This window comes from Xylocopa sonorina, chromosome 1 (assembly GCF_050948175.1).
Source record: "Xylocopa sonorina isolate GNS202 chromosome 1, iyXylSono1_principal, whole genome shotgun sequence".
NCBI lineage: Eukaryota > Metazoa > Arthropoda > Insecta > Hymenoptera > Apidae > Xylocopa > Xylocopa sonorina.
The window spans coordinates 16,908,460-16,931,743 of NC_135193.1; the positions used below are offsets into that span (position 1 = coordinate 16,908,460).

The window sequence follows — 23,284 nt, forward strand, 5'->3', positions numbered from 1 at the left end:
TCGTGAAAAATTATTACGTCCTCCCGATGAATAAAACATCGACCAGACGAGATGTTTCAACGGCTTAAAGAGCGCAAAGTCGTCTCTGCATGAATATCGCTGTGGCGTTTCACGGTTGATTCGAATCCCAAGCATCCGTTAACGAAATGTCGCCGTTCCACGAACATCGCCATAGAGGAAGCTCTCGTCTAAGTAATTTCGAAATTGAGCACGGGATTCTCTGTATAATAGTGCGGTTAATTGAAGCACGGTCACCGAGTCGAGCCATCGATGCAAATTACTAAATATAAGCTCGGTCTTTCGAGCATCGCGCGGAAGGCAAACCACAGGTATGCGTGCGATCATTTCAATTGTACACCGCGCGTAGTCCGCTCACGCTTGTTACGGTTTGTTAATTGTGAGTCGGACGGTTCGCATTTGCGGTCAGTCGCTAGCAGAAATATGTACATCTATTGGCCCGGACTAGACGAGAAACGTCGAAAAGTCGCTGAAACAAATATTAACTCTGTCTCAAAGCGTACGTACGCGTGTACCACCAGATAGGTGCGCGACGTGGTTTCAATAATAAATTTCACGACAAAATTGAAGCGAGCTGGAGGAGAATCGTTTGCATGATTTCGTATTATTAATAATTGCAACATCAGGGATTAACCGTTAATTGTATCGCTTAATATTAAATCGAATGATTACTGAAGTTAACGATTTTAAATATATATAGTATGTACCGCAAGCTTAGAGAAACGGGAAAAGAAGACACTTCTGTGTTCAGCTTCGATTTTCAGGTCTAATAATTACACGGAACTGGGGTAAACATGTAGACTAGAAGGTGAGCGCGAGGAAGCAAAAAATGGTGGACAAAGGGGAATTAACGAAGACACCCTCGCCCCTGAATATCAACGAGGCGATCGAAGGGGAGGTGTTGAATCAAAAGACTGCTAGGAGTAAGTACAAGGAAACGAAAAAACAAAAGTTTCCGAGAAACATCTTTCTTCCCTCTCGCGTAACTTTTATTCCGGCCGAAACTCGCGACCGAGGGAAACTGTGGATCAAGTTCCGCGCCTTTTCATCCCTCATCGTCGTTTCGATTAAGCGAGCAAATTTCCAGAAACTCTGATAGAATTCTGCCTTTCTATCTCCGACCGTTCCGACATAAAGATAACGATTTTTAAAAGCTCTGCGAAAGGAAAACTCTGCATAATGAGAAACAACGAACAAAAAAGAAGAAGTTCATCGCATCGGAAACGGAATAAAAGTTAGAAAGGAAGTCCGAGAATATTCAGACAATTCAATCTAACGAAACTGTTATTCTCTTCTTTTTCGTCAACGTTAATTAAAGGGTAGCTAATTCTCAACATTTCCGTTTGACAGTACTTAAGAACGATCTTCTATTATACGAGGCTGTGATAAAAAATGAAGCGGACACCGCTCGCAAAGTGCTCAAAGAGATCGTGGATGTCGATTCCAGAAACAACGTAAGTCGAAGGAAAAACCGCTATTTTTCACTGATTCGTTATTATTAAAGCCATAAAAAATGTATTGGATGACCCAAAATGAGAGATAACGCGGTTATGGCTATGGCTCGTAAATAGTGAGTCTGACTACATACAGGGTATTACTACTTAATATCCTATTACTGAAGTATCGTGCCCCTATAAAGGGAGGCGATATAATTACAAGCTGTTTCCTCGAAAATCACTTCGAATATTGATTTGAATTCTTCTCCTAAAATGAATAAGATAGGAGGGAAGGGGTGAGGGACTAATCATTAGCTTTAGGCTTTGAGGATATTATTGCTAAGAGGATAGCTGCTAAGACGGTAAAGGAAATCCTTCTCGCGATAGCATATAATACCATACGAGTTCTGAGAATACAGTTTAACGTAAATTAATGAAAGATTTTCAATTGGGAAATGACTGTCTAGTACGGCCGGGCGCCAATTCATTGGGCAGCGTCCAGGGGAAACACGGAGATCATCGAGATGTTGATACAAGCAAAATGCGACATCGAGGCAAGAGACAAGGTAATATTTTATCTGAAATATCGTTCTTCAAATATTTGCGGTAGCCAAATGGAATTAAATTAAGTCGGTCGACCATCGGTTCGGGCGTACGGCTGATGGTGTTTCAGATATTCTTACGCGTTTGTCAGTTATTTAATACGAAAAGTAATCATTTTTCGATCCTCCCGTATATTTGCACTTCTTTTTATTTTTGCCTTCGTAGAGAATTCGTATTAAACCTGGTGAAAAACGCGAACGAACCGGTGGCTCGAACGCGTGCACAATTTTTTAACGTCCACCGAAAAATCTGATTGAATTCTGTTTGCGATGTTTTAAGTTCGGTATGCGCCCGTTGCACATGGCCGCGCGATACGGGCACAGAGACGCGGTGAAAATGTTGATCAACGCTGGAGCCAACGTGTCTGCGGTGAACAAGGTACGTCCACGATAATCGATCGATCGACGATCCGTTCTCGCGCGAAGCGTCCCAACTGAATCAATCCCAACCCTTTAAAAGCTAGCTCGAAGTTGACTGGGCAAAGAAATTTCGCTGGCCACAAGAGGAGGTCGACGATTCCAAGCTTTGTTCCCGTATAGAATTACAAAATCGAGTCACGATTCCCTCTCGAGATAAAAGCACGCGCTCGAACGTGCTATTATCTCGAGGAAGAACCTTCCATGAGTCTGAGAAATTCTGACGAAATTCTAGACGCTGGAAATTAGTTCGAGCGAAGTTCCATTTCGTACGATTTTAACGTTGCGACGTTCACTAACATCGCGACGATATTCATCGAGCGAACAATGCACGTCACTGGCAGTCTATTTGGTTCTACAGAAGCAACACACCCTCTTAATGTGCGCTGCTCGAGGCAACAACGTCCGCGTCGTCGAATACCTCGCGGAGGCCGTGGAATCGTTGAACGGAGACGCGATAGACAGCACGGGTGCGACCGCGCTTCATCACGCAGCTAGCGCCGGCCATCCAACTATGATAACCACCCTCTCGAACGTGCCCAGGATCGAGTTGAACGCCACGGACAAAGTAAGAGCTGGCACCACTTTGTTCATTCGTTACGATCGACGGAGAGGAGCAATTTCGGGGATGAAATACGCGTCTAACTTTCTTACGATAGTCTTAGCTGCTAACCCCACGCGTCGTCTCTCGTAGACAGTTTACTCGGCCCTGCGATATTAATTCACAGAAACGGACGCAAAGGACTCAAGAAACTTCAATTTATACGGAAACTACTCCGACTCGGCTCCTCCTCCTTCATCCCTCTCGCTCTCTCCTTCTCTTTCGCGGCTTGGATACCGAGAAACTAGGTCTCCGACGTTAGCTATGTTGCCTTCTTATCGCGAAGACAAGTGAAATCCCCGAAGTAGAAGGAGAGCGCGGTGCAGCCGCACGAATCTAACGGCAGGGCCTTTGAGGGCATTTTATGGAACTCGCGCCGTTTTGACGGTGCTTCCAGCTTTCCGCTTTTACCCTGTGTATATTCGGCTGTTTCGATTCGTCGTCCGTAATCCCAGCCCCTCGTCTCCGTCTCCATATGCGCGGTGGATTATCCTCGAAAGGAAAAACCGTTTCATCTACCCAGCCGAGACGTCGACAAACCCTGGCAGAATTTTCAGTCGGAGAATTATTCAAACGATCATCGATTTTTAGAAAGGACAAACACCTATGCATTGTGGCTGCGCGGAGGAACACTTGGAGGCCGTGGAGGTTCTAATAGGACTTGGAGCAAACGTGGACGCACAGGACAACGAAGGGAACACGCCGCTTCACGTGGCCACCAGAACGAGGCACACGGCCATGGCTCAACTGCTGTTAAGAGCCGGCGCGGACACTGAATTAACCGACGAAGTAAATCGCGATTCGTCTCCGTTAACCAGCCGACGTCGAAACGAACGAATGTAACCGGAACGGGTACGTTTCAGATGGGTTACACCCCGCTTCACGTGGCTGCCAGCCAGGGCTGCAAGGGGATATTAGGCTCGATGATCCAGCACGGCGCAGCGTTGAACAAACAGTGCAAGGTACGTTTAAACCGCGTTTAACCGGCATCGAACCGCTATCAATCACCGTTGAATCGGTTCGCAGTACGGGAACACGCCTTTGCACTTGGCCTGTCAGAACAACGACGTAGAAACCGTCGAGATATTGATCAATAAAGGCGTCGATCTGAATTGCTTGAACTCGGTGCGTATTTCGAAGCGTACATCTCGCTGTTCGTTCACTCGTGGCACGATCTTGTTCGGCTGTTCGTTTCAGAGACAACAATCCCCGATCCACATCGCCGCGGAGAAGGGACACTCGGACATTTGTGAGCTGTTGCTAGCAGCAGGTGCGAATATCGAGCAAAGGGAACAGGTGAACACTGATCGTACACCGGCACTTTCCTTACTTCTCCTTTATTTATTTTACAAATCTCCGGCTTCGCTCCCCTATTCACTTGCCAAACGATTCGGTTTTAAGCGGTAAGATCCAAGTTGCGACGGGTGGTTAGCTCGTCGCGCGAGTTTGTTAGCTTCCGTCACCCTCGGACGGCGAACGCTAAACCAGAACTTAACCCTACCCACATGGTTGAACGCATTAAACTTAACTGGGGAAGCGGGACGCTATAGCTCTATTCGACGCCTCGGCTCGATCGAACGCAATCAAAGTAGGCGTCTCTTTGTAACCGAGTATGTTAACTCCGGTTTAACACGAGTGCGACGAGCTGACATCGTCGACGGGGCCTACCCACCCGAGGAGTTTGCACAGGTAGGGCGGCGCGCACAATGTCCCAGGGAAAATTTACGAGAACGTCAGCTTGGCGGGAGCGCAGCCAAGGCTGCCGCCCGTGGATGATTCTCTAATAAAGTTAAAGCGAAGTTTGTCGGGATATGTTCGCAGAGCGGCAGAACGCCACTCTACATAGCGGCGAGAGGCAGTTTCACAGCCATCGTCGACATGATAATTAAAACTGCGAGATTGGACTATCCTACACCGGTAGGTACCATTAGCGATCCATTATCGTGGTGTACAGCTGCTGGAATGTTGCATTCCCTCGGCTCGTACCTCATTCTTAAGTACATTATAGTAGAAAGAGTCCTCCGCGACAATAATTATACTTCGATACGAGCGTTTCAGGGAGACGCATTGAAGGATGAAAGTTTACGCAACCGATAGATAATTATTATTGTTAAGCAGAATGTTAGAAAACGATCTTTCCAGGAGGATTCGACGTCAGAGAAGGAAATCCACGACCTAACGCCGGCTAGAAGAAGATGGCGGGAGGGCTCGAGGGGTGGGAGTATCTCCAGTAACAATGGCGCTCTTCCGGAGCAAATCCGATCGGTTCTATGGAAATTGGCGTACAAACAATTGGGTCCCGAGGATTGGAAGAAGTTGGCGCTGCACTGGGCGTTCACGATGGATCAGATTCGAGCGATCGAACATCAGTACACGGGTAAAATATTTGTTTCGTCTCTCTTCTAGGAGGGGAAATTAAGTTGGATGCGCGGCAAGACACGTAAGAACTCATCGAGGTACAAAGGTGGATTTCTGAAGGCGAGTCATGATTAAATGTCGAAAAACGAGAGGCGATTTGCCCAGCGAACTGTGCCTCGTTGAATACTTTGTTCCTCGATGTTCCCTCTGTGAACCAAGAGCAGCCTTATGAAAAGGACGATAAAGCTCCTCTTATAGGTCCCTCGAGTTATAAGGAGCACGGTTTCCGGATGCTGATGATCTGGGCATCGGGATTGAATCCTGAGGTCTCCATCGACAAAGAACTCTGCGACGCTCTGTCTGCAGTGGATAAAAAGTCCGTCGCTGGTGAGAGGATTTGTCCGCGTAGATTCTCTACTTAAGCTTGTGAAAAATCTGGACGAACGATCATCCCTGAAATAATGATTGCAGAGTCGGTTCGTAAACACATGGACCAGGAGAAAGATGGGAAAATAAAGTCGAACAAACAGCGATGTCATAAATGTTCCATCACGTAGACGTGTAACGCTTTACGATTCCGTTTGAAGCGGAACGGGATTGTAAAAAATTGCGAAGGATATTCAGTAGAGAGTTTTAGCGATTCGAAACATGACATATCCGTAGAGACACTAATTTTACCTTTTTTACAGTCCGTTTCAATATGGAGTCGCGTGTCATAGTGGAATTGCGTAGATACGAAGGCGAATCAACGAAGAAACGAGTTCTACGAGTCAACGAAAGCTTTCGACATATCGCGTAAATCTCGGTTAAATCTCTCAATTCAAACAATGGACAAATCATTACGTCGATGTACAAATCTTACGAGTCTGAACATTTCGCGTGAATTGAAAGATGTCTCGCATATATTTTTGGAAAATGTCAGCCCTCTAAACTGTCTAACTGATAGCTTTCACTTTACGTTACCGCAAATAGACGATTGACGTTTGAAACCGTCCTATTTCGTTTCACTTCGAGTTCAATGTTCGTTCCGCTGCATAAAGTTATTCGAAAGTTCGGCTGTAAATACGTAAATATCTAATACGTACCTTAGACTCTTAACCCTTTGCGCTCGACGAGATTTTCGGTCGGGTGGTGCTGCAACTCGAAACGATTTTGCGCCTAAATGAATTTATTAAAAAATTAACATACGAAACTGTTATATTTTGATATATTATCTGTGTTTACATTTTGAAAAACATAATTATCAGAATTCAAGTTCTGTAGTTGCGTTTGGTGTGATATTTTACAAAACACTTACCAAGGTATTCTGAATAGCCAGAATCTTCTGGGTCATCGCTGCTACTTCCGGATTCATTGTCTATTATTCTAATTTTTCTATTTCTCACACCTGATACGTCATCACTGTTTACACTTGCTCTATCACCAAAATCAAACCCACCTTAAAACTTTCAAACGAGTGGTGCACAATTTCTCGGTACGTGTGCTCGCTACGATCGTCGAAACTGTACTAACGCTAGACACGTCGTATTGAGGACTACAGTCGTAGAGGAATTTTACGTCACAATGTCACTTCCCAACCGAAAACATAAACAGCCTAAAGGACCTATTCCCGAAGCAATACTTCGCTTCTATCAACTGGAGATAATGAAATTGAGCATAAACAGAGACTGTTGCCTCTCGCTCGCCGCTCGAGTTGTCACGCAAAACATCGTGGCGAGTGAGAGCCGCCATTCGAGCGCAAAAGGTTAAGCTTTAGAGTAAGCGCAAAGACGGGGTAAAGTTTTACAGGGCTTTCGATGTGATAAAAAGAAAGTGATAGAGGTTACGCGAGAGAAAAAAAGAAGAAAAACACGCGTTTCGAAGCTTTCGAGCGTCGTACAATTTGAGGAAGACAATCTACATATCCGAGTATTATGTACAATTAAATAAACGCGTAATCGAAGGTCTATAGGTATTTTTAAATAATCGTTTCCCGTTTAATCATCGGCGACATTAACGTGCTCAATAGAATTACTGATTAGAGGAAGAAGAAAAAGAGAGGAAATTTAATTTGTATGTCTGAATAAACTTAAACATTGAAATATATAGTTCTAACAACTTACACACTTGATTTCAATGTAATAAATTTATGCCATCTGGACAAATTTTTGCGACTACTCATTTCAATATACCTGGTGAATCCTAGAAAAAGATATTTATATATCAACGGAAATCCTTACCTCTGCGTTCCCTGGACCAATGATCTCGCTGGACGGCTTGAAAGAGCAAACGGTGAACAGAAGGATTGTTGTGCAGAATAAGGATCAGGAGATGAACCCTAAACAGAGTAATCTATTAAAATGTGAATGTTTATTAATCTATACGGAATATTCATTTGCTTCTATGCTATAAAAGAATGCATTTTTTTTTTGTTGCTTCCACCCTCGCAATATATATAACAAAATATGAACGATATCTATCATCATCATTATTATTACATCATTAGTAATCAATAATGTTTATCAACGGCGATGATAGAAACGGGGCCCGAGTGCCGTCAACGGCAATTGCTATAGTTGTATTATGAATTGTACAAATAAATTCGCGCAGAATTTCTTAACCCTTAACATTACAATTAATCGCTATCGAGAACTAATTATTATCAACATCGTCACGACGAGCGTCACTGTATCATGAGGCTTCATTGATTCACGCCTTCGTGAAATACTATTCGCTATTTTTTTCATTTGCTTTCCATTTATTCCTTTGTTTCCGCTCGAACGCCAGTATATGAAAAACTAACCGTGTGTCACATTCCATCGCAAACACGTACGACAAATACAAAAAGTGCGATGCTGTGTCCTCTCTCTCTCTCTCTCTCTCTTTCTTTCTCTCTCTCTCTCTCTCTCTCTCTCTCTCTCTCTCTCTCCCTCGCTCGCTTCCAGTATATTTCAAAGAAATACTGACGTATCGAGAAAAACGTTCACATTCGTGTTTCCATAGTTATTTGTTTATCGTAGCAACCGTTTGGGTGCATAAAAATATACGTTCGAATACAGCTTGTCTCGCGGACGTGTACAATTAATAAATTACAATTATTCATCGTTCACTGCGCTTACGTAAATATTAACGTCTGCTTAAATTCGTTTAAATTACATATTACCCTAAACGTGGACGAAGCTCGTATAAAACGAGTGGCAGAGCAATATTTTGCGAATAATTTGAACTCGTTTGCCCCTTTCGTGCTGCCTTCTTCCTCCTGTTCTCGAACCGTGAAAAAAAATATACTCTTTCTTCTTTACATCTGCTTGCTCCCAACCCCGATAGACGATGACACTGTCGCGAATCGTATCTCGAGACCTCTTTGAACTGATAGCTACGGGGGGTTGGGATCGTTCTCGTTACAGTGTATTTATGTCAACGTTACGCACAGAACAGATCGTGTTTTGTTCGTTCGATGTATTATATAGTACATATATATATATTTATACCCGGAGGCGGAATTCTCCAAGCAAAAGATAGAAAAGGGATCTAAATGATACACAAAATAGTACATGACAGACACGACAAATAGAAAAAAAGTACAGGTGTATAACGCAAAGGAAAAGAAAAAAAAAGAAAGAAAACAAGAAAGAAAAAAGGGAGACAAAAGATTCAATTAAGGACAAAGGACCAGTTTGATTATTTAAATTAATATGGAAAGTACCCCGTAATTATCGCGGCCCGATAAGCGGTGACCGCGGCTAATCGCGCGTTACCGGTTTTTTTTTACCTCAAGTCCACAAGCCTCGCGTCATCCAGTCAGAAAAATTAACAGGACGTCTAGGAAAGAAACTTCCTACGGCAGAAATTGAAAAAAACAAAGAATTAGGTTTTTTGTCGATTTTTGAAACGAATTTTGTTTTTTTTGTTTTTTTTTTTTTGTTGGTCATCGAACGCGACTACTAAATTAAAAGGAGAAAAAAATCAAACATTATTTTCCGTTCATGTTTGTTCATCGAATGATTCATGGTGAAGTACGATTTTAGCGCTGATTCAAATTATATACTTTTCTATATATATATGTATATATGTATTTTTAAGTCTCTTGCGTGCCTAACTAAATAAAAAGGGGGGGAAATGAAAAAGAGAACAGCGCCAAAGAATCGATAAGTAACGTTTCTGAAGTACTTGATTGCTTTCTGTCGCTAGACGTAAGTCGAAGACTTAGATATATAAAAATCTTAAATCTACAAGGGTTGCACTACCCGCGCTTCTCGCGATGGACGATCAAACTATCGACTATCACGTCGATACTTATCCTTAACGTTTAAAAATATCCTTCGGATACAGCGTCGCATTTTATTGCCCATTCTCTTCTGATTCGCGAAATCAACAGTGAACTATATCTGTTGATCTGACCGAAGTTTCCACGCGCGAATTTCCTTTCCAAAAGAAAATTAATACGACGATTTTTACCTCAACGGAAAAAAAAGTCCCTATCGGTCTGCAAGCTTTCTCCGTATTAAGAGAAACGTATTAGACTCTATGTTAGACAAACTAATACTATGTAAAATAACGATCCTTCGAGTCATACTCGTGGCTGGCATTCGCTGAGCGTGTAGAAAAATTGGTCCTTGATTTTTCCTCGCTGGTACGTCTTCCTCCTCTTAATGACCCTTCCCAGCGACTTCCAGGAAGTTCCATCCTTCGGTCAGTACGGCGTTCCTCTTTCCGAAACTCTTCTCCGAGTAGAAAATCCTTCGCGATCTACCCGTGGAACTTTTTGTTCATTGCTCTTCGAAATGAACTTGACGAAAAAGGGGATGGAGTTGGGCGGGAGGGGGACGAAAGCAAAAGAGTTGATCGCTTCGCTTTCCCGTACGCTCGCACGGAGAAATATACCTCGTATATCGTCACTCGTACTACCGTTGCTCTCGAACCACTCGCGATAAAAAGGGACGTACAAAAATCATCTTCGTCTCTTGCTCCGTAGTAACTCCCGTTTCGCGGATCCATACATCCATGCACACATGCACACGCACACGCAGACGGTCGAATAGTATGCGGACGTGGTACACGACCGACCGATCGATGATTAAGAAGAAGGGAAGAAGCGAAACCTCGCGCGAACCGGCGAGGGCTCGGTTCGTCTGTTATCCATTTTTCTAGCGGCGATAGGGATGGTAATTGTTGGAGCTGGACGAGGTTCCCGTGTAACCCCTTTGGGGACCACCGCCGCTGTAGTTGTTGTTGGTTCCTGGTGCAGCAGGAACGTTCCCTAGTCTCGAAGGTCCGTATTCGGTGCCTGTTAGAATCGTATAAAAGAACGTAGTACTGTGTGCCAGGTCGCGGCCCAGGGACGCGTTCAGGGAGAGAGTGTGTTGGCGTAAACCTCGCGAGCGAACGATGGTCATCGACGCGTTGCTGTACACGGGAATGATCGAAGAGGTTGACGCTGGGACGCGGTCCAAGATTTATTTTTACGGTCATTCCCAGTGTATTTTAAAATACAACGTGTGCGTGTGCAAAATCGATCAACCTCTTCGATTATCGAGTGGATGGAGTTTCGCACGGGTATCGAGCGGAACTGCGGGAGATTTCGAGGCCACGCTGCGATGAAGGAGAATTTTCAGATCACCGGGACGAAATGGAACTGCTGATCAAAGAAGAGGCCGCGCGTTAATGGAAAGAATCGAGGCTCGAACCGTGTGGGGTTAATTGAATTCGATCGAGCAGAGTGTATAGTCGCCGCTCGTATGGAGTTTAAGGTAAGCGAAACGATATAAATAATGTAAAACGAGGTTGTGCTACGCTGGAAGATCGATTCGCGAGCGGAAATCTTGACGAAGCTCCGCGAATACGTGGTCGTGTAAAATTTGCGTGAGTGGATGGTTTCAACGAATGAAACGAGTACGAACGAGATCGCGCGTAGCCAAAGAAATAAATCATATCAAAGATGTCTCGTAACGTGCAAGTAGGAAAAGCTTATATTACGTCCTTAATCACCTTAGTGGTGTAGTGCTTATCCATTAAACACACGGCGACTTAAAACGTACGAGATGAACGTACCAAGAAGTTATACTATGCTCTCATATTTTTTTTTTCTCGTCCAACTCTCTTTCTCACCCTCACTCTCTCTCTCTCTCCCTTACAATTTTCTGTACAAAATTTATACCTTCTATACCGCGGCCTTAATAATTAGCGTAAAAGTACTTAGTGCTACGTATCGCGAGCGTCGAGCAACTTCAAGGTTAATAAGGGAAGTTCACGAGCGATTTTAACCGGAGACTCTTGGGAGTTTCGGGTTGCTACACACGAGCACGGATTTTAGAGGGCACGTTTCCGGTTCGAATGACAGGCCGATGCAACGGACGGACAGGCAGATTAATTAAGTTTACCACGATTCGAACTTGACACAGATACGGACGTAACATTGCCTAATCTTAAAAAGAACCACACTCTTGTATAAATCCATGTAAATGTAATTAAGAACCTCTGTACTAAACTTCAATTTAAGCTTCGTTAACACTCTACCTCGTTAAATAGATCTGTAAACTATATCGACCCCATGATTCCATTCACTTTTTTTGTTCCACTAGAATTGATACGGGTATAAATTAAAAACGGAATAGCAAGAAAAACAGAACAGAGGTACAACTTAGACGTTACGCATCTAAAAAGGTCCTGCGATAAAATTTATTACAAGCGTTAACCTAATGACGGATCTAAGCGGTAGGGCCTTAAGTAGTCTTAATTTTTAAAAGGACGCATGCTTGCACACCGTCACTTGCACGTAACTTATATAAATCCTTAATAGATAAGTCGTCTTACGGGCTATTTACGAATAATCGTCCGACTGGAAGACTAAAAAGTGATCACTATAAAAGCAATTTTCCCTTAATAGTATATCAAAACGTGGATATGTGAATATTCAGGGCATAGGGAAGCAAAGAGGATGATGGCCACCTTCGGAAGCGATCGAGGACGCTTCCATCGAAATCTATCATCGCTTTTCGTTACACCTGACACCCCCATTCCTCCATCACAGCGCCGCCAACCTCTCTCTTCTCTATTCACGAAAGATTCTCCCTTTTGTTTTCGTTTTCTTTTTCTTTCTTTTCGTTTTTTTTTTTCGCATGAACCTAGATGGTTGATCTACGTCTTTGGTAGGTCGTTTCGATATTTTCTTAGCGCCTATATGGATGATAATTTGTATGCTGGGTCAAGGAGAATCGTTGGGGACCTGGGGCTGCGTCTCCATTCGGAATAAATGTCGGGCTTCCAGTTTCGGTGTTTTTGAACTTTGGGATCGGGGTATTGTCTGCGGGAAATAAAGGAGGAAATTAGGTGGTGTGGGCGGACCCTGACCGCCCTCCGCCAGGCGTGAAAATACGGGTTCATAGCGACCTAGCTAACAGGCGAGAATATGAATAAAAATTTCATGGGCTCGTATACCACGATGTTAAAAACTACTTGTGCTTTCTTAAATTTAAAAACGAAGAGTGTCTAACTATGTAAAGAAAAACTATTAAAACGAATGAAAGAATACTGAAGGGGCGAGCTATTTAAATTTCATAGATTCTTGTGTATTCTACTACGGTCGATGATTGCCAATTGAAACCTCGTTAAGCATCGATTAAAAATGGCTAGCCCCTAAAGTACCTTGTACCACCAAATTACCTCGAACCTGAGCTGCTTTCGCATATTACAATTTCATGAAATTCCCACAGGAATCATGAATTACAGTTTCATCGTGTTTAATCGAGGGAGCGTACGTTCTATCTCAGTTTCGAGGTGGTGTGGTGAATATGTTGGGACGCGCATAAAACACTGCACCAATAAGAAGCTCGGTCTTCACCGTTCCAGCAATGATGTAAAAGAAAAAAAAAGAATAAGAAGAAGAGTTTTTCTTTTGATGAAACAGTGGACCACCTCTGTGTAGTTCAATCGTAGACAATAAAACCATTCGTGTCCGCTTCGAGACCGTAAATAATTGTAATGAAAAGTACTCTCACGTAATAGAAATTAAGTTAAAGCCGAAGAGGAACCAGCAACCAAAGTTTCACGTGACGCTCTCGCGAACGAAATGACATAAAAAATGTTTTGCTCGCCAAGCTAACTGCAAAACAGAAGCGACAAAAAGAAAGTAGAAGGAACTAGTCTAAAATTATCGACCAACTGTTTGAGCGAACCGCAGGAAGGCGTGGCTACCGAAGCAATTAGGCGAAAAAGAAATTTTTTCTTCACGCGCACTCGCATGCTCGCTACCAATCGTACGCCCATCCATGCACAAACAATATTTTTTATCAGATCTTTTCAACGATTTAGAAAAAAAAAAGAAACTGATTCACTAGAGTTGCATACATTCCTCTTATGCAATTATTTCGCGATTATTTAAACGGTACTGAACATCAAACAACGACAGCATTAACCGTGCAGTGTTTTAAGTCTCTCAACTTTTAATAAAATTAGCTACTTAATACGAACATTAATTTTAAACGAAGGGAGAAGATTGTATGGATTCGATTGATAAGATCCATTTGTTTTCTTTTTTCATCAATAGCATTTTCTATTTAATCATCCTCATAATCTATACCAGTATGTACTTTACGAATAATGATCTACTCTTTCTCTCTATATTATCATTATATCATCATAATAATTATCAACTTATCATTCATTATATCATTATATATATATATTTATATATAATTATATATATATCATCATTATAATTGTGTTATATTAATATTATTAATATATAATATATAATATCTTTTAAGTATCAATTAATTAATTAATCCACTAGAAACACCGTTAAGTATATTAATATATATATTTATATATATATATATATGTGTATGTGTGTATTTGATGAATAATAATAGTAGTAATAATAATGACAATAATTAATAATAATTAATTAATAATAATCATAATAATAGTAGTAATTACAGTATAGTAGTAGCAGTAGTAGTAGTAGTAGTAGTAGTAGTAATAGTAGTAACGGTACAGTAGCAATAGTAGTGGTACTGTTTTATGTGTCATTTTGGGAGTGAGGAGAGCGGGTAGGTTGTATATTATATAAAGTGGGTGTTTCATTGAAGGAAAATAAAGAAACCAATCCAAGAATAGAAATTCTGCCCTCCCCAATTAGACCATCCTGACACTTTGACATCGCGATTTAACGAACCTCCCGTTCTCATTAGACGTCCTCCTTTCATCCAGACAGAACGCGGAAAATATTTAAACACCAAACACGAGGGACTCCCTTCCTCCCTCTCATCAATGAAAGAATTCATTCATGCATACGCACCTCCCCAATCTTCTAACTATTTTCCGCTCCCCTTCATTACCCAGCCAACCTGTTCATCTATCTTTTTGCTCATCTCATTTCCTCGCCTCATCTACACTCTCTCTTATAATATCGTGCCCAATTTTGTCAAGCAAACAGCGGGATTTAGATGGCTGACATTTGTTTTTCTCTGGCTCAGCATTGTAAATCACACTAGCGGCAAGGGACATCGTTGCGTATCTGTACTCCCCTCGTTTCTAACCGTGTTCCGTCATTATTACGGAATATTACGGAACTACCTATGCCTACAGACTGTCCTCAATCGATCCAAGAATCCACACGCGACAACATTCGACCCTCTTCCTACACCAATCACTCCTCCACTCTTATATGATAAACTAATGGTGCTAAAATTAGATAACGATCTTTAGTCCGCTATTAAACTACTCTTCGAACTTTTCGTTAGTCTCTGTCCCTTTCTCCCTTCCCTCGCTCACCGTGTGTCTTTCGCGTTTCCTTTCACAGATATATATGTATACGTCACCAGAGAAAGAAATTTACGATCGAACACCAATTCGTGAAGAAAATCACAAAGTAATCGACAAACAATCACAAGTAGTATATCGTTAAGAATTAATCTGAATGGGGAGGAAAACAGAATTTTTCTAATGTCACTTCCGTGTTCTGGTTGGCCGAATGTATTACAAAATTGTTGCAACAACTTCGTTAATCAAGAAGATAGAAGAGGTCTCTAACTAAAATTCCAATGGTGGTCAGGGTCTTCTTTTATACGATTTGGAAATATTGCGTTGACACTTTCATCACATCGTCGTATTTTAAGCACTAACGGTTTAGCTATAATTCTTTTAATGCAAGTACTTCCTATGCACTATATACGTAATGCAGCTTAATAAACTTTTACATTGTCTCGCATGTTTTTTATCTTGTTACTTTTTTTATTTTTCGTTTACTTATTAAAGATTTGGCAAATCTTAAACCTGGATCGACGCCAAACGGCGCAGAAACGCGTACAAAGTATATTTCCTTGTATTACTAGAAAAATCGTGTCAGCGTTACTGTGGGTTTCTGTCGTTTGAACGTTGAAAATTTATCTCTACACGCTCTCCTTTCGGAATTATGCCGACTTCGACTTACGTACAAATCTCATTCACGCCCGTCTAACTCTCTCCCTCTCTCTCTTACTCACTCTCTTATACATGAAACTTTCCGACAATCATTTACCTCTAGTCATTCAGTGTCACTCTTCTCCTTACAGTCACAGCGATTCATGCTCGTCTTTACCATTTCTTCCTTTCTCTCCTCTTTAACCTTTCGCACGCCCATTTATTACACCTTGCTTTCTAACGAAATAATTAAAATTACAACGACTAATCAACGACTTAGATACGCGTTTCTTTTGTTTCTTTTCACTTAAGAATTACGGAACAATTATGATTCTCACGAGAACACAATGGTTGGCATTTTGTTTTGTTTCATTAAAAATATCTTCGTTTCGCTCTATTTTAAAATACTTCCCTAAGCAACGGTCTCTTATGTCGAGTTTATACGCTTTAATTAATTAATTAGATAATTAATCGATACCTTAATTATTGATCCTACGCATGCTTCGTCCCCGTAAAAAGCACGGCCTGGAAATCGTTCCGCGACCTCGTCCGAAAAGGTTCAACCGTATAAAAACGGGGAGGTGGGGAGGATTTGAGAAAATTCTACGCAATATTGTATGTATGTGTCTGCGTGTGTGTTTAAGTCAAGGTGAGCTTCGTTTTCGTTTTCTCTCATCTTTCTGCGTTTAAGGTACTCTGCGGATAATCGTTAATTTATAATACATTTGTACACAACTTATCCCTTAATCAATAATTATATCGATTTACCTAACAACGTCGTTCAGATATCCACATTCACTCTCTCGTCTCTCACGCGCTCCCACCATTCGCATTACTCACTTTCTCCATCGACACCCTTTGTCCTTTCTCTCCGTTTTACGATTACTAGAATCGCACGACCGTCAGAGGCCGTGCGACTTTTTAAGACACGTTCTAAGAGCCTGCCGTTTCATCGAAACGCTGTGTAACATTCGAAAACGATACCCAAGTGAAACGAAGGAACGGCGAATCAACGATTACGATAACAACGACAAACGAAAAACCGACCACTGAAGAAAATGTTAACGAAAAGGAACTTGTCCGAACCGAACATAGTTCTCGTCTGAGGGAATTGAAGGAAACATTGCAAATAAATATCCGTTCTCTCTTAGGACTATTATATACGACGATTTCTTATCGTTCGAACGAAACGATCGATTCCCATTCCACCTGGTAGCACTTTTGGTGTACTTTCGAGTACTTACTGATCAACCCCCCGACCCGTGAAATTCTACTTCGTTAATTATCTTTATCTTATTTTCAAGTCGCTCTTAACCAGCTAACGATTTTTGTCTAATCATTTTTTTTGTCCCGTCGATTCGTACAATCTACCCTTAGGCGGAGGTAACAAGTTTTTCCTTTAATCCTTTATCGAGTAAACTAGACCGTTAAACGTTAGACAGCCTTCAACTATTATGTAATATAATAATAAACGTGATAGTCGAGAATAATCTTAAAAACGGCGATTTCCACTTCTAATTTGTATTTCGAGGAGATTCTATGGCCGCGAGATACCGGTCGTCAACACCCCGCGCGCATTAAATATAATAATTCTCTGTTTAAATTGGTTACTACGCTTATTTATCTATCTGTCCGTCCGTCTTTCCTATTTTTTTTTTTTTTTTTTTTTACATTAACTGCAGCCCGTCTTCCTCGTATTTCCGTTTTACCCACGCTTGCCCTTCTCTTGAAACGATTCGCTCTCATCCGTTCGTTCACCCGTTCATTCCCCGTTTTCTCACGTAACGTCAATTAAATTGCCTTTCACACTTGCACACCCTCCGTTCTCAACACTCTTTCCCCGCCAATCCTTTCTCCCTCCATTTCATTCTCACTGTCGGATTATTCGATCGAACGCAACGCGCTTCTCTCTTTATCCACCTTTCTCTAAACTTAAGCTATGCTGTTACTCGCGGCTCGAGAAGCTGTAGATATAGATATTTATCCAAGAAAATAGTAAAGCCATTGCTCGTAATCTGCGATGGTTAATTAATTAGAAAATAGGAAATAATAACAACAACGGTACAGTACCTCGTTTACGTGTTACTAGTCGTAAATAGTAGATCGTTTAGATAAATCGTAGCAGTACTTTGACACTTCTTTTACCTTTAATAGTTTCGTCGACGCCCACTTTTTTTCAACCATTCGTTTCACCGCGTTTATAACCCTAAGCCTAAAGTGGCACGGCAATATTTCCAAATCAATATGCTATCCGCAGGAGAAAAAGCAGAGGCGCTTTCATACAGTTAAAGTACGTTAGATTCATAACTTTTTTGTATCGTTTCGTTCTTCGTATCGTTCTTTTTCGCATTCTACCGTTCCTTTTCTTACACGAACCATTGCCTCTTTGACCAATCGAAGGGTCGACTTTACGCTACGCAAAAAAAGGGTCTTCTCTTTGCTTAAACTGTTTTCCTTTTAAAGGGCAGTGGTCGTTGGACGTATTTTGCTCAGCGAAAATGTACGTGACGAATTTAAACAAGCAAAGAGCATCGTGCCTCTATCTTTTCGTTTGAAACGTGAAAAATTAGAACTCACAGGATCCATTATATACGATACGACAAATATTTTGCTGTACAGCTCGTTTAACGTACGTTATTCTCCATTTAGTGTTCTTATCTTTGCTTTTCTATGTGTCCGAGAGCGTCAGTCTTCTTAGGACCGTTTCAACCACGACATGCTTGGAACGAGCAAAGTGATTTCCTTCATTCGTTTCGATCTTTCGCGTACTACTAATTTACACCGTTTCGAGGTTCAGTCGTGACTCGAGATATAAAATTACCAAAAACGAACATCTTAACGAACAAAACGACGAAATCTTAAATACGGACTATATACGATAAACGTGAAGAGTTATCGAAAATTCGTTCCAACCACCAGCCGGCCCTGACTTCTCATCGATTTTTACAGTTACAGTTATATACGCGATTCCTCTTCCCTCTACGTACGCGCGTAAATACGTTATACGTTAACTCTATGGTAAAAGGATTAGTGCATGCGCATACAGGACTCGTAAATACTATTCGTGTCTCTCGAATCTTGTATCGTACCGTCGTGTATACCGATTTAATAGTCGAACTGGTATACAGATATATACTTATATATCTCGTGTCTCTAATGAGGATAAAACGATCTTCTAGGTAAGTTCGTCAAGCGAGACGCTTGCCTGTGTACAAATCTCCGAAATAGTCTCTGTTACATCGCGTTGCTCTTCTCTTTCTCTGTTCGCGACCTGTTCAATCAATTGCATATATGTATACACGTATAGCTACGATAAAAGGAAAAAATATATCCCCGTTGTCGTCGTCACATTTGCGAGCTCGTTCGTCCAACTCTATATTGTTACGATGATTTCGGTCGCAGGGACAGTCACGTTCGTCGTGGCGATATTCACCGTGGCGAATTCTAAATGCAAGAGTGAACTTATCCCGACAGGAATTTAGCTTGATAGAAAGATAGACCCGCGTCCATGCGTACCAACCCGAGAACGGTCGCTTGTTTGATTCGGCAATTAACCATTTACATTTAAATCCCTTAATTAATTAATTAATTAATCGATTAATATCGGTAATAACAATCTAACAAGTTTTGTATCTTTCTCTCTTTCTCTCTCTCTCTCTCTCTCCCTTCGATCATGGACGTACCGTCTAAATATATTAACCAGTAGATTCTATACAAAGAGTAAAAGTACCGTTTATTTTTTGTTTAAGGCTTCGTTAATGGTTCTTTCATTACTGAAAAACTCTACGCCGCCCACCGTTTGCGCCCCCTAATTATCAACAGCTCTCGGTTCAGTCAGTTTCTTAGGTTGTATTTCTGCCCGTCCCCCGGTATCTCTAGGAATAATTACGATTACAATTAACTAGTACTTAATTGGAAAACGTTACTTTCGGGTCCCGAATTTGCTTAGAGGCTGACTTACTTAAGAAGAGAACGGTCTAAAACGTGAGCTACCCAGTACAGGATTCCCGTCGCCGTTTTAAACAATTTGCCGCGCGAACGTCCGGTTTGGCAAATTATGCTTATGGAAAATCAGAGCGGGGGGGGATACGTCTTAATCGTTTACGAGTTTTCAGTCTGAAACGTCCCGTCTGGATCCGTAACCCGTAACACCGTTGACACCTCTCGGACACTACGCGTGTGGCTCGTCCCGAAATGGAGTTGAAGAAGAAAGTAAACCGTGTGGATCTGAGAAATGGACGTTGTACCGTTGAATTCGTCGACCTATTGAACGTTCGACCGCGCAAAACTCCTACAGGCTGCTCGATAATCGTTCCACGGCTTTTCATTCCTTTTACTCCCAATAAACCACCGATCGCGGAAGTAGAAACGGGGTATCGAATGGATGAGAACGCGCGTGCTTAATTGTAACGTGAAAAACATTTAATCCCTTAGCGATTAATAATCCATTTATTACGTTTAGAGGAATAATACCGTTTTTTTTTTCAAGTATGTAACGCGTGTATAGATGCGTGTATAGAGTCGTAAAGTAGAAATCGAGCTAACGAGCGAAGGACTTATTGCGAAAGGACCGGCACATTTTCGGAACTTCAGGAACAAAGAAGAAGCATCTGACGCCTCGTTGACAATCGCGGTTCGTTAATTACGCTGAGGTATATATTATTTGAGAAATTCTTACAAACGATTAAAAAACATCTTATCGGCTCCCCTTCTAGATCGCGTCTCGTTTTCGTCTGCGTTCTTTTAACTCTATCAGTGTACCCTAAGTGATGATGCCCGAGAATAAATTGTATCCAAAGTGTGGTAAATTAAAGAGATTGTTAGCAGCTTTCCCTGACACACCCTCATCTTTCTCCTTCTTACTTTGTCTCGATCCCACTGTCTGCTAACAACTCGACTTATCGAAGTAAATAGTACGTTCGGACGAAAGTGACCATCACGCGAAACGGTCGCGACTGCAAATGTGACGACGCTCTTGCAAATTCCGTTTGATCAGCCACCATTATGGTATATTTAACAGTTTCAATGCTCAAAGTCGTTTAACCCCTGGCGCGCGGATAGAAGTATGAGAAAAGCATAAGAAACAGTTACCGAAACGATTAAAATATTGCAAAATGTGATGATGAATCGTAAGAAAATTAATAGTGGTAATAATAATAGTAATAAAAGTAACGATAATAGCAAAAGTGTGCGATAGTGATAGCTGGAGCAGTGGCTACTGTAGATTAAAAAGTGATAGCGACAGCAATACTAAATATGTAGCAATAATGGAAACCAGCGAATAGAAGAAGTCTACAAGGATCTCTACATGCACGTGGCATTTATCCAATTTTTGTTTAGCAGCTGCGAACGAAGCATGCGAAATTAATAATTCCCACGTATCTGTAGACAATTTTACAGATGTATACATACACATATATACGTTGTCTTCGAGCACTATACATCGAATATCGTTAGTAAAACGAAATCAAGTCGACTAACGCGAATCAGTTTATTAACCGGTTTCGTATCCGGCTGGACAATATTGGTTGAACAGTGCGTACCATACATTTAAATACCATTTAGGGAGGTAAGACTACGTTCAGTCTCCAAGAAATAGTTTAGTATCGAATTAATTAAAAGCTAAGCTATCGTTAAAACGTCGACGTAGAAATCGATTAAATGTATCTGTACAGAAAAGAAGTGAAGGTCCAGTGTCTAATTGCAATTTACTCTGTATATAATAACGGGAACCTACTACAATACCTGCCTCCCCAATTAGTACAACTAATTATCCTCTATCTCATTCGTACACTTTCCTTTCACTCTCTACCTGTCGCGCTATTTCTCTCTCTTTCTCTCCGTCCATTTCCCTTCCCTTGTGTTTTTTTTATTCGCGATTACTAAGTTCTCCTCCTTCTTATCGCGAATCGCTAACTTCGATTACCGATCGACAGAACTTAGTCTCAACGATATCTATTTCTCCGCTCCCTATACTTCACTTTTTACACCCCCTGATCATCGAGAAAAAAGAAACAGTTAAAAAAAAAAGAAAAAAAACGAAAAAGTCAAAGCAAACTTGTGATGTGTACGAAAGTGTATATATGTGGTATACATAGACATTAAATATGTCGACATCACGCGTGCACGAATGATCGTGCATGCAAAATGTACATACCTTTAAAAAAAAAAATACGTACGCCCCTACATCGATATATTTTTCTCCTTCTGCTTTTTAAAGGTATACATTTACACGAGCAGACATACGAGTGCGTGTACATACATATATGTTGCAATGAATAATATAGATAGCATATATGTATATATATATATTTGAAATATATATACACATATATATAGAGTATATATACGTATATATATACAAAATAATATGTAAACATATGTTTTCTCTCAACATCTCCTTGTCTCTCTCTCTCCCTCTCACTCTCTCTCTCTGTCTGTAATAGTAGTAATTATAATAATAATAATCAATCATCGTTCATTAAATCATTACTATCAGTAAACGCGCATAATATTATAATGTTCATCGCGACAAAAATCTCACTCTCTCCCTCTCTCTCTCTCTCTTTCTCTCTAATATTTTTCGCTCTTAATTTCTTGCGTGCTTATTCCTTCTATATAATTATCCATTTCCTTCCTCTCTCTCTTTATCTTATCCTGTTTTTTTTTTCTACTTCTTTCGCCTCTCTCTTGATTCTACATCTAATTTCGACTCTTCCTTAAGGGATACCTTAAGAGTAGAGACAATGCGCTTTGGCCTGGTACATTATCTACTGCTACTGTGCTGACAGCGGGGTGTTCGACTTTGTCCGCGTTAATAACTCGGAAAAGACACCGCCTTCCTTCGACTGAAAAGTTCCTTCATTTTTTTTGTTTGTAATTTCTAGTACGTTTATTCATTTTTTTTTTTTTTTAACATGTTCGAACCGTCGAACACCCCTCTCCGTACAGAGAGTTTTCTAATCCGGGGCACTGGGAATAAGATGGACAGAAAGCGTGCGAGCGTAAAGATCCTTAAATGTATCCTTAGGTCTGAGATAAAACACGATGAACATGGATACGTTTTTTTTTTCGCCGTTTCACGTGGTCACATCGGCCAGGCCATACCGTATTTCCTTTCTCGTTGACCAACGTAGCCGATGCGACCGTAATCTTACTAACATATATCATTTTCGTTTAATCGTTTCATTTATTTTTCTTCGTGTTTGTTTCACGTAAACTATCGTTCCACTACAAATATTCTAATCGTTTAACTCATACGGGGGGCACGATCTTACCAATATAATGCTAAAAGTTACAAGTATACAGGTCATGTTATTACAGTTAACAATTTCATTTATTATCGTTACAATCATCGTCGTCGACTTGTTTTTTGTTTCTTCGTTACGTTTATTTTACCTTATACTTCACACTAAAATATGATAAAAAGTAGATTGATCGATTCTCGTTCGTTCAATGCGAGACAAAGCATT

The 23,284-nt window shown here is 41.1% G+C and overlaps 4 protein-coding genes across 9 annotated transcripts in view; 3 read left to right on the forward strand and 1 right to left on the reverse strand.

The window, feature by feature from the left end:
- The window catches only part of LOC143426117 (neuroendocrine convertase 1), a 28,504-nt gene extending 27,602 nt beyond the window's left edge, over positions 1 to 902 (forward strand). The window contains exon 16 of the mRNA XM_076899345.1: positions 783 to 902. Within this exon, the coding sequence (XP_076755460.1) occupies positions 783 to 810 (28 nt within the window). The 3' untranslated portion in view covers positions 811 to 902. The remainder of the gene's footprint in view (positions 1 to 782) is intronic.
- Positions 1 to 23,284, forward strand: part of LOC143432677 (lysozyme c-1) — a 242,395-nt gene that overhangs the window by 189,229 nt on the left and 29,882 nt on the right. The gene's annotated exons all lie outside the window — the stretch shown is intronic.
- Positions 721 to 6,502, forward strand: LOC143432928 (uncharacterized). 2 transcript variants are annotated; one of them, XM_076909928.1, is made up of 13 exons: positions 721 to 941; positions 1,369 to 1,472; positions 1,922 to 2,020; positions 2,337 to 2,435; positions 2,835 to 3,041; positions 3,666 to 3,863; positions 3,938 to 4,036; positions 4,101 to 4,199; positions 4,272 to 4,370; positions 4,896 to 4,991; positions 5,217 to 5,451; positions 5,679 to 5,819; positions 5,904 to 6,502. In XM_076909928.1, exons 1-13 carry the CDS (start codon positions 848 to 850, stop codon positions 5,987 to 5,989), a joined length of 1,656 nt encoding a protein of 551 aa, XP_076766043.1. In that variant the 5' UTR covers positions 721 to 847; the 3' UTR covers positions 5,990 to 6,502. The 2 variants fall into 2 exon arrangements, with proteins under 2 accessions (XP_076766043.1, XP_076766051.1); XM_076909936.1 differs by having other exon boundaries at positions 5,691 to 5,819.
- The window catches only part of Hrb27c (Heterogeneous nuclear ribonucleoprotein at 27C), a 30,438-nt gene continuing 14,915 nt past the window's right edge, over positions 7,762 to 23,284 (reverse strand). For 2 of the 5 annotated variants that reach the window (XR_013103049.1, XM_076909397.1), the window contains exon 8: positions 7,762 to 9,249. Coding sequence is in view for 4 of the 5 variants with exons in the window: in XM_076909397.1 (XP_076765512.1) it covers positions 9,185 to 9,249 (65 nt within the window). In the remaining variant the exon portion in view is untranslated. Of the gene's footprint in view, positions 9,250 to 10,539; positions 10,699 to 12,021; positions 12,715 to 23,284 lie in introns of those variants that run through there. The other 3 variants (XM_076909405.1, XM_076909374.1, XM_076909384.1) reach the window with 2 other exon arrangements.

What these genes read in the sequence shown, in the direction of transcription:
- LOC143432928 (XM_076909928.1), top strand. Translation starts at nt 848, where the DNA reads ATGGTGGACAAAGGGGAATTAACGAAGACACCCTCGCCCCTGAATATC. An exon ending in ATGTCGATTCCAGAAACAAC is followed by an intron (nt 1,473 to 1,921) that starts GTAAGTCGAAGG and finishes ATGACTGTCTAG; the next exon opens with TACGGCCGGGCGCCAATTCA. An exon ending in GATTGGACTATCCTACACCG is followed by an intron (nt 4,992 to 5,216) that starts GTAGGTACCATT and finishes CGATCTTTCCAG; the next exon opens with GAGGATTCGACGTCAGAGAA.